Below are 14,528 nucleotides of genomic sequence, written 5' to 3' on the forward strand. Positions count from 1 at the left end.
TATGCAATTTAAACTTTTAATTGAACCGGCGTGCACATCTCTAAATTAAGATTGTAGGTTTCTTAGGAAGCATATTCAAAACTTTTATTTTAGAAGCAATAAATATTCGCAGCCTGTAATTTTCTAAACAAGAATATCTTATTTGAGGCTTTCTTTGTAGATTATGTTAAATCAGAAATTTGAAACGCCTGCTAATTTGCAAGCAACAGAACTGTGATATAAAAATAAATGAACTTCTTTAATGATAATACAAAAATGTTTCCTCCAACTTCTGAATAACTTCGTAGGATTTCGTTAGAGAATGTAACTTAAATTTCCACATGCGACTCATATCTTACAGGTTTATTGGGAACGACAGTGAGGAATTCAAATTTAAGGGCAGAATTAAGTCTAGAAGTGGTTGCTACCACGTAATAAAGAACAGCTTGTCTTTCGTCCCGTACCTAAAAATTTACAGATTGAATAATATATATATTAACTCGAGATGTAAATGGAACTGAGAGACTTGTGGTCTTCCGTACACAAATTTACTTTGTTCATTTATTACACTCACATTTGTATAGCGTCTAATGGTAGGACGACTGAAAGCTGAATTGAAAAGGTTATGAAAGGAAGCGGTCGTGGGCTATTTTAAGGCAATATCCTGGAATGTACTTGGAGGAACTGAAAAAAACTAACATTCATAGAATAGCCGGTCTTCGGGCCAATATTTGAACCTGGGACGGACAGAATACAAAGTGTGCTAACAACGAGACGGAAACATTTGATTTTATAATACCATCTTCTAAAAGAATTAACAAGCTTGTGCGTGTCTTTTTGAAAATATCTATAAGAGGCATTTAGTCTGTGCAAATAGTTAAACTTATTATGCTACAAGGCTTTCTGTTCCCTGGAAATTTTGAAAGACGTCCGGCCTCCGAGTAAAAATTATTGTGCACCCCTGCACTCAGATTGCTTTCTTCAGTAAAAAAAGTTATTTCGTCTATTCATCTCATTGTCTACAGAGTGTGTCTTTCTTATGGTCTTTGAAGTCTTTTGAAGGCATATCAGCTGATTTATTTGCGTCTGTTGGTGTGCCTCGTTGAATGAGGTACGAAATATGTGGTCCCCCCTCCCCCTTCAAGTTTTCTTTCTTTGCCCCTGTCCTCATATGGAGTCTTAATTTCTCTTGTCTGTTGCAGTGTGTTATAGTCTTTGTCGACTCATCTTTCTTCTGATGAATGTCATTTCGAAATTCCAGGGCCAGTAAATATAAAAGTAGATGGTGCATTCTATTACAGTGTCCCATAACTCGATTAAAAATTTTCCTCCTGAAAACTATATTAGCATAAAGTTTTCATGTGCTTGCATAAAAATATTAACCTTAGATATAGGGTCGTAGTTCAACAGTTGGTAGTCTTTTTATCATCAAATTTCTTGCCGTTGGAACTAGATGTTTTTTTACAGCGTTCACGAAATTCGTCCACCGCTTCCTACTCCGAGCCACTTTATTCCATTTTACATGTTCTTTCCCTTAAATTAACTTTCCTCCTAAGAGTTCACTTCATACGAAATTTGGAATTAAGTTTTTGCGTTAATTAATTTTCCCGCATGCTGTATGCTCCGCCTATCTCACACGTTCACCGGTAGTGCGTGAGAAGACAGCTTCGAAATTAAACCGGAATTTATTTACGGAATTAATTAGTGGATTACGAATGATTGATTAACACGTACTTACAGGTAGCACGACCAGTACGAGATGGACGACCGAGATTCTATTCACAGTATTTCTAGTTTTCTTATAGTCGCCACTTCACTTCCCTTATTATAAGTACAGTAATTAAGGTTTTAATAAAGACAGTTGTATATTATTCATGTAAGTTGACACACATGCGAACGTGCCCGTTTATAAAGTAATTCTGTTAACGGTATAACTTTTGTTGCAACTCTTAAATATTTTGTCCTTTGAAGTATTTACGAACACTTCTGTCACTTTGTCACATATTTTGGTCTGATTAACGACGGTGGAATAACTGCAATTAGCTGAAATGTCTTTATCGAGACGTTTCAGTGTCGAGAAATATGGATACCAGCCTGGGTGACAAGTGACTCGCAAAGTGAGGATAAGTAGTTTTGATTTGTGACTCATAGCCTACATTCTATAAAACCAAGGAGTGATAACTGTTTAAAATATGACAGCTTCTGTCTTAAATTTCTCGTAATTATAGAAATAAATAGTATGTGTACAATACAGTACAGTGTGTTTAAAAAGCTTTATCTCTATCATCAGGCCTGCATAAGTCCGGTGCCAGGTGGCCATAACGCTAACAATTTTCATCATGGCACCTATAACTGTATTACTGAATATCTAGCGTTTTTAAATATGCATATAAATATGTAACATATTAAAATGTATGCTGTACGGTCAGAGGGTTCGTAGTCCTGTAGAATCTTCTCGACATGTTAATGTAGTTACTCATCTTATCCTCTTGTAGTATATACGCCTACAACCATATTCTGGTGGCAATATCTGGCAGTTGGTACTCTTGCTGATATGCTGAATATATAAATGACCCAAGATGCATGCTCTAATTCAACATGGACTGGTTGTACCCTGACAAGTAGTTTACTTTACATATTCTTATTTTTCGTTGGTTTCTGTCTTTATTAATTGCGCCTACTTCATATTTATTAGTGAGTTGTGAATAAATAGTTTGCCACTCTGATGGAACTCCGAAGAAAGCAACTTTTTTTCTTATCTTACTGTTTGTATACTGTAAAATACATTTATAATTGTTAAAAGTACAAACAGCGCAAGATTAAATTCATAGCTTTTTATCTGCTTGCAAAGTTCTTTTTTCATTTCTTTGCACATTTTACGTAATTAAATTATAAAGTCACGCATAACTCATTTCAAACATTGATGTCTTTGTAGCTGAATACTTTCCAGTTTGATTATACTGTACTATGTGAACAACGATTTAGAAGTATTATCCTTTGTTCCTTGTCAAAAGATGGGCTCTACGAATGGTATCTGGCCACCCCTATAGATGGAACTGCAAGCCAATACTTTGTGCTGGCTTGTGATGATTTATCATGTCTCCAGAATGTTTGTATAGACGTCCTCCGACCATTAGTGAGGTTCCAGTCTTCTTGTTTTCACATTTGATTGTTTTATTTGTATCTGTCTCTTTCATGCACATAACGCCTCTTACCTCGTGCGTTAGAATCATAAAGACAAATGAATCGTCATTTATTTCGGGAATGAGACTTCTTGCATGTTCGGATTGTTAGTTGAACCACTGTTGTTTGAGCAATTTAATTTCATTGAGCCGGGAATTAAGTAAAAAGATAACGGAGAAAATTACTTGGCGGTAACTACTCAATGTGCACTCTTCGTATGGAATTATTAAGATGGTTATATAGAGAAATCTGAGCTAAATAACATACCCCCTAGTCATTTTAGGTAAAGAGTAAAGTTATAAAGCTACTCATTACATGACTATCACAACCTTCATACCAGCATTCTTTAATATTAAGTAAAATTTGAGGTTTTCACGGCGGTGAATACGAAGATGGCATTCTTCTGGGTTGTAGTATCATGTAGTCTGACGATGAAGATGAAAGCAGCAGGGACCTCTGATTCGTTGGCATACTTCTGCCAGACTACGCGGTGCTAGAACCCAGAAGACAACCGTCTTAATTAATATTGTTATTTTTTTTAGACGTATTGTTCGTATGAAACAACATTTACGTTTTGTTCAGCTTTCCTTTAACTAATTCAGTTAGAAGCTGAAGAAAATATGTCAGAAACCGTTTTTAGTATGAGCTGGTGTAGTTGTCAGTAGAACTGCTGGATTCTGAATGGATGATTGCATTACGTCACCACCGCTGTGTTGTGGCCGTACCTGTTCTGCGTCTACAGCCAATCTTCTAGCCCGTAGCTTCCGGATGCTCTTTCCCAGGGGATAAATCTGCCGGAGCATGAATGTAATCACGAACCTCCATTCCACCCACACACAACGAGAAATTTTACTCTACGTCTTACGAAGTTAAGTACCGAAATGCAGGATGTTTTTATGCAGTTTCGTGCCTTATCACGATGCTCAATTCACGTTACGAAACAAAAACGTATCAATTAAAAGAGTGTCACTTTACAAGGTTTAATGGAAAACTTTGTCATTATTCCCACATATTAGTTTGTTAGTGGTGAAATGAATATTTTGTACTTTTAGATGAGTGTATATTTACGATTCTCTCAGCTTCTTATAATTTGTTCAAGAATTCGTAATGAACAAGACTTGAGATCGGTTTGGGAGCAGTTAGCAGTGATTTTCTATGGATTTGTAAGACAATACAGCCTTGCAGAAGCAATAACGATATTCCCCAGCTCCTGTCTATTCATAAAATTCTGTGTACATTAATACGAAAATGTGAAGTGCTGAGAACAAAGTTATCCGCTTTCCAAGTTTCTCCATTTTCACTGTGCAGGGAAGTTAAAAGAATAGTATGGTTTTGTGTGTGAGAGAGAGCAGAAAACTCAGTCACATGATCGAATATTTTAGTTAATGGCGGGTTACTGAAATCGTGTTAACACCAAAGTTATGGTTTCAGAAGTCGAGAGTGGGTTCATACATAATTCATGCGCCATCTTTTTTATATTATCGTTAATAAATACATAAATTTGTTCTCTCTCTTCGCTTAGGAAAATAAAGAAGTGAACATGAATTTAGTAATTTAATTTTTAACTCCCAACGTAATTGATAGATAACAAAGAAACTTTTAGAAATTGTAAACTTTCAAGTAATTGGGTTATTTTTGAGTCAGAGCTAGAGCAAAGTACGCTTTTGTTATGGAGTAAAAGCTTGGAACACTACAATCCAGTAACTGGTATGCCCAGTTAATGTGCTCAGTCAGTGAAGCGACTGGCCACGAACTGGATAATAGGGGTTTGATTCTTGGCAGCGGTAGGGACTTCTCTGTTTATCATTTCAACTTTCCGAGGTTGGTGTTCTGGGTAGTAACTCCTTGTGGACTTGTAGGTAGATATAAACGTTTCGGAAAAACATTCTGTCTTCATGTTCATGGCGTTTTTTTTTTATATTTTCTCATGTGTCACATATATTTTTCAAAATCAGGAGGCCTGTTATTGGCAAATAATAATTCAGTCGTGTTACTTTGTCACTTGATAACTTGTCCTCACTTATGTAGAATTTTGTACATATTAAGGTTAAGGTTAAGGTTGCTATTGCATTTGTATTTAATGACCGCGAGCTCATTTTAAAATTAATTTCTTAATCCGTCTGTGCTGACATGACGTTCGCGTTCTCTCACCATTCATGCTCTAAGGCTAATGGGACAATCCTATTCCATCAGAGGTCCACTGGTCTGACATCGATCGGCTATTAGAGAGCTTTAGCATCGAGTATGTAGTAACGGTTTCACGGCCATGAAATATGTTCCAAAACGCGTGATTAAGCACGTCTGTGTTTCATGTAGACATCAGCACCTCTACCTTTAACTTCTTCCTAGGCAGAGCAGCCACCTCTATTCTTCAGTCATCAAACTAATCGGCTCATTTTAAATGACGTCACGATTTTAAGATTTGTTACGTGGACATGATAAATTGATGATGATGTGGAGGGGAAGTCCCTCATTCAGACAGTTACATTGTTGCTGAAGAAGAGGCTATTAGTTCTACAGATTTAAAAATTTGTTAGGAGCTCGTAATGGGCATGACATCGGAATATGTCCCTGCCCAATCTGTTTATAAAGAATGTGAAATGTTTTCAAGTGTTCTGTAAAGATTCAAAATGACTAGCACTTAAGAAAATGTTCGTGCGTCATATCTCATTTTAGACCAATTTGCATCCCTGCACAGCGCGTATTAAAATACTCCGTTCATTCGTCCGTCCGTCTGCCTGCCTGTACGCAAGAAACAACTAGATTTTTCATGAAATGCGATTTTGGAGGTAATTTTACTAATATTTAGCGATAGGTTACGTATTTGATTAAAATCTGACAGCAACAAAAGGTACTTTGTGTGACCTGCATATGTTACTGAGCACCAAGTTACTACCTTGGTTAACATGATTGCTTTGGTTACCTCGTTAAATGCGAAAGGTAAAATTCTGCCGAACGCGCCAGAATTGTTACGGTGTTCACATATTTCATAACTTTTTTGATTATCCACGTAGCAATAGGAAGGCTTTAGGTTAAAGTATCAACTTCTAATATTCTAAAAGGTGGGTTCATGCGTACTGCCTTCATCATTAGGACGATGAGGAACTACACAATAACCCATGGCTGTCTTCATATTTATTTAGTTATACTTTTGGTTTATTTGTCAAAGTAATTACAGCTTGCTGTTTTTGGCTGTTTGTCTTTAGCTTTACTGAGCTCGCCTTTTTGTAAGTCTTTTCACCGCGGTTTCAAATTAAGTATATATTTTTTCATATTTGCATTTTCGCAGTCGAATATGCAAAGTCTTAGAAACAAAAGATCTGCAGTATGAAATTCACATCACCTTTGCCACAGAATATTGCTCTACGCAATGGCGGACAAAGTTCATGAATATTCAGGAACATGGACAGTAAGTCTGCAAACACTAGAACTTCCTACTATCGCGCTTGTTTTGTTTCAGCCATTGGTGTGTAACGCGTGGCCCGAGGTCAGAATGCTGATGAAATTTTCCGAAGTAAGCTAACAGGAATTAATTTGCTGTTCCTCGTACGTCTCTAATATATTGACTCGAACACTGTTCTGTTTGATACCAGGGACCTCCACTCGAAAGGCCAGTTTCTGTGTTGTGTGGCACATGTTTAAAATAAATTTACTAACTAAGAAATAAATAAAAGTCATCGAGTGGCTTCTTCCTGGGCGGTTAGTAGCTATTCTTCCGATCGTAGTTCCCCTCCTCTGTGAAACATGGAGTTCATCGCCATGGTATTAGTATCGTGCCACTGGACCCTGCTCTGATAAGAACAAAATTAATCTTGAGCAAGTTTCAAACCGTTGACCTTAACGTGGAAGCAAAACGTGTCATGATCTGTAACCTGTTTGGTTAGGGCATTAATTGCTTTTAAATGTCTCGTCTTATCGTAAGTTTTGTATTACAACGAATTCGAAATTCATTCCTATTAAAATTCCTTGTCTGTTCTTGGTGGCTGCGGGCTACATATCTCTTTGGACATATAAGCACGGAAATATATTATGGTTTGTACAAGACCAGGAAAAAAAAATACTTTTCAGTAAATTTCTTGTGCTGTTTTTTGCAATGCCACCCACCTACATCTAGCATCGAGTCTTAGAATGTGTGGAGCTCTACCTCCGAGCCTCCTGTCATTTGTGACGTAGTGACCGTGTACAAGCTGAACCGCACTTCTCTTGCCACGTACAATTAATATTGGCACTTGTAACTAAGAATCTGTTTCCCCGTTGCAGGAAAGTCTGTCGGAACTGCAAGTGTCCTCGTGAGGATCACAGTGGCGGAATGGCGGCCACAGGTAACCCTCTGGGTCAGGGCGCTGGGCCGCCCCCGTCTCTGCCCCCGTCATCTGGCGGCGGGGGAGGCAGTGCACCGGGAATCGCTCTCGGCCTCTTAGACCCGACAGACAAACTTCTCGGCAAGGGAGTCCAGTACGGGCAGTCGACGGATCCTCACCGACACTCTCAGTCAGACGATGACTCGGGATGTGCCTTGGAGGAGTACACGTGGGTGCCACCCGGCCTGCGACCGGACCAGGTAGGGCTCCGAATTATAATATTAAAATGGCGCGGACTGTGCGAAAAAATGTCGAGCTGTTTGCTTCTTGTTTCTGTTGGATAATTTTACTGGCTGCTTAATGTGAGATCATAAGATTTTCTATGACGTAGGTGAACCACTTGGTCAGGATTATTGTTGTTCCCGATGTCATTGTTAGAACATTGATTAGCTACAATTACCTGTGAACAGCAGTTGCGTAAGGATATTATTGGAAGGGATTGTTGCTCAACAGTGTTGTCGGATGAAAATTAAACAGCTATCTACGTGATGTGGAGTGAAGAAAACGTTTTGAATGTTGTGTACTCCAAAGAGTACACCTCTCCCATCTCGTTCTTTTATAGTCTTATAGCCCTGTTTTGTCATTAGACCCTTGTACTGTGGGGGATTCTCATCTATGCGACAGGAGAAGTCCTTGGAATAAGGACCAGCGTTTGATAAACGTTTTCTCTCGCAGCAGAAAACTCAGAGACACATTTAGTATCTACTGCGGAGTACGATTTAAATCGAACTGCTACTGGTATCGGCTTCGTGTATGTCTCATGTCTTGAGCTAAGCCATTCGCAGTACAAGATATCAGAAGGTGTTGTTTAAAATAAACAAATCTTGTTAAGATGTTGAAAGACACGAATTAATTATATCGTTTGCCCGTGAATAAATATCTTTTGCAAATTATGAAAGAAGTAGCCTACATACAAAGCCTTGTGTTGTAGAAAGCGCTCTTTGCAGTAAGTGGCTTATGCAGTAACGACATCGGTCCTTGGGAACCGAGCGAGAGATGATCTGTGCATCTTGCAGTGTTCCAGCTGGAGGCTGTTGAATCCCTTCTACACCTGCAGATTTGTCTAAGAAGCATGGCGGTGAATGAATAAGAGGGATTAAAAATGTTCCCACTGTAACAATTACGGCCGCTTCCTTCCACATCCTTTCCACTTCATTACTCACTGTCATCCTCTCATCCTACGCCATGTACAGGTGTCCCAAAAAGATGCATACGCATTGCTGACTTATGTAACGTTTGTGTGTACGTCTTTTTAGAGCACCTGTAGTCTGGATACTGATAGCGTCTTTGCATAAACTATAAGTAAATAAATAAATTATATCACTAACCGCAAAAATAATACTTGCCATATGCACTGCAATCACGGCCCTATATTAAATCTTAGCTAACGTGCAACCCCCACGAAAGAGGGATTTGCTAAGTACGCTGTAGTGATATAGCCTACGCAAGAGTTTTAGAAATTCTGTCACAAATTTAAAGAAATTTGTGAGATGGTGCTTTCGCAGAAAACAGGCCTTTGAAATTTGCTAGTGGCGTCAGAATTAGGTAAAGAAGCTGTCCATCAGCCGGTTGTATGGCGCCTGTCTGTCTAGGTGATGACGTTGTAAAGTGGAATCCCACGTGATAGGAAACCAAACTTGGACTGTGCTGACAGATTTTAGTAATCTTCCCCATTTAAAATTTCACTAAAACTAGCACAGCGAGTCTACAGTTGTAACATGCGGACAGGTAGAAGGACAAACAGACCTGTATACACAATCATGTAGTGTATTAAATTTTACCACAAAACTGAAATCCGCAAAAATTTAGTCTCGCCTCACTGTACGAACAAAAATGAATTAAACTGTACCACAAACCGAAAAGTTCGAAATGGAGATACTAACTACATGCACTGTGTGCAGAATTATTCTTTGAATTCTACAACAAACTTAAAATCCGCAACAAATCTCTCTAGCTGAAAGGACGATCTCGTTACGTTTGCATTAAACGTTGGTGTACTCTCGAGCTTTGTGGCTAGGATGCTCGTTAAAGAAATTTGATGTTAAATGAGAGAGTTACAAGCTATATTAGTAATAGTTATAGGTAGTTACGTACTGCCTCGCAGTCTGCACACTGAAAGTTTATTACGCTGTTGTCTCAGAAGATAAGTACTACTTACAGGTCCGCAATAAATGCTTCGTGTTCTCAGGTTTGAGAAGCTGCCAATCCTTGAGCAGTAGCTACTTTCTGAGAGTACAGAGTTTGCAGTTTCCACAGTGTTGAAGAATGTTGGTTGAAGCCTTGAAGGGCGAACACGATCGTTACTCCGATATACATAATGCAATGCTGAATAAGGTATCTCTGAAGCTGAGCAGACATTAAATTAACACGAAATCACAAATAAATTTGTACTTAACCGAAATATAAAAACCTGCCGAATAATTTACAGAGTACTTTGTAACGAAAGAGAGGAAAAAAGAAAGTCTATTTTACATACGACGAAACATGTCAGTACAGAGTAATATAAATTTACTAAATAACTATGGCAATAGAAATCAAAGATTTAATACCGACAATACATGAGGAATATTTTTGCCACGTACCCTGGTCACCTCCTCACAAGACCACTTAATTACGGTATTTTAATATCCTCCTTTCTACTTCTTGTTCTCATATATTCCTTCTTTCCAAGATATTTAATGAATTATACGTAATTCCTCATTTATTTAATCTTAATTAAAGAAAAATTAAAACATCCTTATAATAAAACCTACATTGAAATTTATCCCGTGTGTATTGTTTTATATAACATATGTAAATTACCTGTGAAGTTTTTTGCTTCAAGAATTTGCTCGGTCTAGTAACATAAGACTAATTAGTCTCATAAGCATGCGATTCACTTGGAGTGACGGACATGATCAACTTCACACAAATACTTCTTCGTGTTGAGGCCGATATTGTCGGATTAAGGTGGTTCGAGACGGATTAGTCGATATCATATTAATACGTTTAATGCACGCATAGTTTCGATTAGATGAACTTATATTTCACCTAACCATTCGGCATTTATATATTGTACTGTAATTTAATACTGTGAGTTGCTATGAATGATAATTTTCATCGTGTAGAATGAGCGCACATTTGTTATGGAGTCACGCTTGTAATTATTGGCTTGTAGATCAGATTAATTCGGGTAGCTTCGTCATACAAGGCATTAGTTAACATTCTGTATAATTAAAGACTTACATTAGCATTAAATTAGCATAAATCAAGTGTAGCTTCGAGACTGATTATTCTATAATGCCTTAGGAACATTTCTTCATACGTCTGCTAATTTCCCAGAAGCGCCCGACCAACATTTAGCCTCCTCTGATTTCACATGAATTGTCTTCCTTCACGCAAACTCAGTAACTGTTCATTCTCTTTGATTCTGATGCAGTTTTTGCAAGCGGGATTATGAAGTAATGAAAAGTGTGTCCGAATAAATGGCACGCAAGTCAGCATTCTTTTGTTTCCGTTTTATCATTTTTGCGTAGAATCTTCCTCGAATTGTTGATATCGATGATTCGTGTAATGTTTGTAAAGGTTATATACAGTTTAATAAGAATTAATGTTTTTTTAAACTTTTAATTAAGTTAACGATTATACAGCAATTAACCGAATAGGTCAGGGGAATTTTTGTCCTAATTTAGCATCTGAAAAAGTGAGGATTCTTCCTATAATTACGTACAAAGCAAAATACATCACTTAGATGGATATTACGTCACTAGAAGTATTTAATATTTTTAATACCTATTGTTGCGAGAAGATAATAATTATTTCAACTGTAGGTCTGTATGTGTTTTAATGAAGATTTCATGGTTTTCCCTCACTCCCTAAAAACAATTAAAATAAACTAATATCTTTTCATCCCATAGCCATCATTCGCATTCATCGTATCGTTTGAAGCTGTCCATATAACATACGCACTTTAATATTTTTTATCTATAGCCCAAGAAATAATCATTAATCATTGAAGAAGAAGTTATTTTTGAGTTGAGGACAACTGCGAAATTTGGTGATATCCATTACTATAAACAGCGGAAGGGAAATAATTCTGTGGACACGTTGCAAATTAGACAGAGAAACGCATATGTGCGAAGAGACGGGGCGTAGTTCGTCAGTACTATGTCTAATAAAACTGGAGTTCAGCTTTGCATACAAACCTCCGCATCAACTTTTACTTATCAAAATGCTAATGAACTCGCCGCTTTGTGCGGTCTGTGACGAAACTACCGGTTGTTTCTGATGAAGATAGTCCGTCTGTTTGATCGACGAGAGGCTAATTTTCCGCTTTGATCCTTCTGCATACCTACAGCACGTCAGTCACGTTCAACTGGTCCACGAGTTCCATTCTGCAGTTGATTAATTTTGTGATCGTCACTCGAGTTCATTACAGCTCGAACCACGCAACTAATGTTTGCATCTGCGCGTCTCGTACCGAGTTATTATGCTTAAAGCGTATGAAATCAACGAATAACACTGAAGCCATGTCTGTTCGTTCGTCTGCATGTTTCACCTCTGAAACTACTGACAGAATTTTGTCTGTATTGGGGGGGGGTTTTGCGGAAACTACCTCAGCGTTTAAGGTTAACATCGAGTTTAATTTTGGTTCATATCGGCTATGTATAGTCTCTATTCTATGTGAACGCCAAATGTAATTTGCAGATTTATTCAAATACATCTCATTAAACAAAAAAATTGACACGTGATTTACAATTTAGATCCGTTCTATTATATGCCTACGTGTTTACGTACTGTACTTTGAATATTTATCGAAAAGGGCAAAAGCAGACTTCATGTAGTGTAATAGCTGCAGTGCGATTGTGTTTGCAGCAGTCTAATAGCATTGCCAGTAGATATGACAGATCACAGAAAGGATGCATTTGGAAAATGTGTTTATCTTCACGTCTCCGCGGTAGTTAAGTTCGTTTCATAAATTACAAGTTTCTGAAATCGAAGTGCTTGGAAAGATGCTTTGATATAAGGGATAAAGTGAGTAAGAATTTTACAGATGATTCGTTCAGACCTAAGTATCGGTCACTTACTTGATGCTTTCGTTATCATTTTTAATCTGTTTTCCTTAATTTTTAAGGAAAGAGAGTGACGGGGTATCATCATGCCTAAACGCCAGTACCATTGAAGGCCGCCCAACTTTTATACTTAATAATTCACACTAATGATTAATAACATGTCGACCGTGCGAACGTCTTGTTTGGGCGCAATTTTGTCTTCCTTTGACCCATTAAAGCACAGTGGCACAGTTTATTTATACGTTGCACGATTATCAGAATAAACAGTGGTTATTTCCCTAAACAGCATTAACAGATTTATTTAGAACACTAGCGGAAATAATTCACAAAAGAAGTCACTGCTTACACACGCAAGAGTTTTGGAGAAGTGTAGCTCACACTGTCTTCACAGAGCCACATTTTTGTATTTCAGACAAGGAGCCACTAATTCTCTTCAGTCGCCACTCCTTGGCTCCACAGCGACCCCACTGATTACGGGTTTGTTGCAGCTGGAAGCTGAAGTTGTCCTTCATTTCGATGCTTTTATTACGTTTTGTAATTGGCTCATCTGTCTATAGATGGCTTCTTCTAACATGACACCTTAACATTATCTGTGGAACTATCTAACGGAGGAGAAATTCTGTCATCCACGTAGTAAACAGACTAGTTCGTGGCATAGTAGTTTGTTGTTAATCACCTAAACAAAAATGACAAGCAGAAAATTAAAAACAGATTTAAAGTTTTGTGTATAATTTAGACAACACTTATATTGCTCCAGACAGACATTTTAATCTATGTGCCATTGATGGAATTAGTCACTTGTTTCATTATCTCGAACAAGTGTTGATTAATCAGAACGTGAATGTGCTATTACAGTATTAGACTTACAATGATTTGTCGGTAAGGCTTGATATAGCTTAGTTCGTAAATTAATTGGACTCGGAATGAACGGCCAAGGTTTATTTCTTTATGGAAGGTTACGAATCGCTTTCTTCTCCACGATTTCCAGAAGCGCTGTGCGGTGCATCTAACATCCTGTAAAATACCTAACATGGTCTCTCTGTCCGGCAGTAAATACTGCCTGGGCGTGAAGCTAAATATTGAAGAGTTCGAATTGTTTATTCATGATGTCACATAACGTTACTTGCTACTGCTACTGCTACTGAGGCTTCTACGACTTTTACCATTTGACAGGATGGACACCCTCAGTTTCTTATCATCCCCTAAAGTAGGAAACCAAGAGATAGGCGCTGAAGTTTAGTTATATAACTTAGCATAGGGCATGAGAAGATGAAAAGAACAATGCACAAGAGCGAGATAAAGGACCACGAATCTTGAAGAATATAATTTTAAATTTTCATCTCTAGGTAATTTGAAAGATTACATGAGAAAAAAGCTCGCATTATCCCTGGTCAACAGCCTTCTATGAATAGGCTTTCCGAACCGTTGAATTCAACCTTGACAGCTATTAAGCGTGATTATTCAACATAAATAAAAAGAGGAAGATTCCTTGGCGTGGAACGGTGGTTCGACCGCTGACCCGGACACAGAGTTCCATTATTTGTCGTTATGGCGACGGACAAAATGAACTAATCCTGTATACTATAGTATTTTATGTCTCGACTTTTAAATTTGTTCCAGGATTTATTTTTGTGTATTCCCGACCAAGAAATTTCTCACACTTTCTCTGTCCGGTAGATGCTCAATTAGTTATAGCACTCAAATTATATTTAGTGGGGCTTTAAATTAGTTTCACCGTACGATTTTTAATACGATGTTAGGTCTCTACGAGCGTTGTTCGACGGTAGCTGAGCTATAAAACCTGTTTCCATTTTTTTTTGCTTCGCTCCAGGATCAAGCGTAATCCATTTAGGATGTGCTCTTATTCATATCTTGTCATTTTCACTCTTCCCTTTCTTCGTATGAAACTTCTCCATTATTTTGAATTGTATTTTCCGATATTACTAAGGCTTGG

At 37.8% G+C, this 14,528-nt stretch overlaps 1 protein-coding gene across 8 annotated transcripts in view; it reads left to right on the forward strand.

Annotated features, from left to right (window-relative positions):
* Nucleotides 1–14,528, forward strand: part of LOC110835800 (protein prickle) — a 386,112-nt gene that overhangs the window by 325,383 nt on the left and 46,201 nt on the right. For all 8 annotated transcript variants that reach the window (XM_087358035.1, XM_087358033.1, XM_087358036.1 and 5 more), the window contains one exon: nt 7,423–7,723. In XM_087358035.1, coding sequence (XP_087214161.1) covers nt 7,423–7,723 — 301 coding nt within the window. The remainder of the gene's footprint in view (nt 1–7,422; nt 7,724–14,528) is intronic.

This window comes from Zootermopsis nevadensis, unplaced genomic scaffold, assembly GCF_977971745.1.
Source record: "Zootermopsis nevadensis isolate Lab colony 2312 unplaced genomic scaffold, Znev_1.0 Znev_ptg000029l, whole genome shotgun sequence".
Lineage (NCBI taxonomy): Eukaryota > Metazoa > Arthropoda > Insecta > Blattodea > Termopsidae > Zootermopsis > Zootermopsis nevadensis.